Source organism: Drosophila persimilis, unplaced genomic scaffold, assembly GCF_003286085.1.
Source record: "Drosophila persimilis strain 14011-0111.01,24,50 unplaced genomic scaffold, DperRS2 tig00002074-arrow-arrow-pilon, whole genome shotgun sequence".
NCBI lineage: Eukaryota > Metazoa > Arthropoda > Insecta > Diptera > Drosophilidae > Drosophila > Drosophila persimilis.
The window spans coordinates 58,124-59,706 of record NW_020825626.1 but is presented as its reverse complement, the minus strand read 5'-3'; the positions used below and the strand labels follow the sequence as shown (position 1 = coordinate 59,706).

At 48.2% G+C, this 1,583-nt stretch overlaps 1 protein-coding gene across 1 annotated transcript; it reads right to left on the bottom strand.

The window, feature by feature from the left end:
* Window positions 1-388: 388 nt before the first annotated feature.
* LOC113567168 lies at window positions 389-1,159 on the bottom strand. Its single transcript, XM_026994341.1, has one exon. It carries the CDS (start codon window positions 1,157-1,159, stop codon window positions 389-391), a length of 771 nt encoding a protein of 256 aa, XP_026850142.1.
* Between the last annotated feature and the right edge of the window lie 424 nt (window positions 1,160-1,583).

Genomic DNA, 1,583 nt, shown 5'->3' with positions numbered 1-1,583 from the left:
AAAGAAAGGATTGTACGTCGATTACACTACCAATTTTAGCTTAGGATACTCTGTCAGCACTGAGGAGGACAGTGAAAGCTAACAGTCTGTCGTAGCTGGATTGCATACAGCTCTGTTCCCAAATATATCACCTATAAAGGCCGTGTTACATCTACTCTTCAGTAGATACTCAAAATATGTCCGATATTTGTTTATTGAAGGTCACTGTAGAATTTGGTTGGTTGGTTGGTTGAATGCCTCAAATCTTGGAATTAGCTATTTTGGTATTTTGATTTGATTAATTTTTGGTTAATCCCATTCTCAGATGTCAGCTGGTGATACACACCATGCGTAATATTGGATGTACACTGGCGTGCTAAAGCTACGATGTCGCATATTTTTTGCTTGGCTATTTGATGTTCCCCGCAAATTTTTTGATAGCCGGCGGAATATGCTTCGCCACTCCCGGCTGGGAGCTGAGGAAAGAGATCTCGAAGATGACGGGACGACTCGAGTAGACGTTGTGCAGCATGCTAATGAACCAGAAGAGCAAATCGTCCATGTTCTGGAGGGTGCACTGGGCGAAAACGGCCCCCGCATCTCGGCCATGTTGATGGGAGTCGAATAGAGCCACAATTGAGGCACGAACATCGAAGGTGACCATCACCGTTCGGCTGTCCGCAATTATGGCGGCGAACAGATGTGGCTGCGCGCTTTGGCCAATGGCTTGCTGGTAGACCTGTAGCGTGATCTGGAAGATGCGGGACAGCTGCATGGCTACATTCCGGTTGTACAAGGGACTGGATATGTCCGCCTCCATGTGCGTGTAGAACCACTCCTCCAGGCGGAAGTTCATCCTCTGCTGCGTCCGGATGGCCGCAATGGCATCCGGAATGTTCAGATTAAGATTGCGCACATGAGAAGTGTTGGCCAAGATCACATTGTGATAGACCCTGTTCCCATCGTTCATGGCATTACCGAACATCTCCCAGCCGCGCGCCGGTAAATTGGACACCCGGTGGTAGAACCTTTCCGCCTTGGACACCTTGTCGGCCAGGATCAGCGAGATAAGGGTGCACGAGTTGGTGCCGCTCTGCTGAAACTCCCCAAATCTCGACTGGCAAAAGTCTCGCGGGAACCACCAGATGTTCAGGTTGTCGATCGTCTCGTGTATGGCCATCTCGATGAAGGAATTTCGTCGTTGTCTGCGCAAATTGAGGCTTCTGCTGGAATGGTTTTTAGGTTCGAAGCTTCATCCACTCCTTCTTGGCCTCTGACTCTGGCACTCCTGCTGATGCTGGTTGTCACATAGTTGTCCCCAAATGTTCACCCTCCAACAACAGCAGTACCTTGGATGTTAAAGAGCGCGGAAACGCAAACGGCGTCGACTGCCGCTGTCACCTGCTAAGGCTCCTCTTATCCAGTACACTCCAAGGTCGTAATATCGATCGCAAATGAACATTGAATTTTGCAAATCTTTTGCCGGAGGAGCTCCCAGCGGGAAAAGATAACAAATTTCGGAATCAAAAAAACACAAAAATTGTTAGACCAACAATTGACAAATAACGAACATGATGTGAGAATTGGATAACGATTGAGTGATG

What these genes read in the sequence shown, in the direction of transcription:
- LOC113567168 (XM_026994341.1), bottom strand. Translation starts at nt 1,159, where the DNA reads ATGGCCATACACGAGACGATCGACAACCTGAACATCTGGTGGTTCCCG.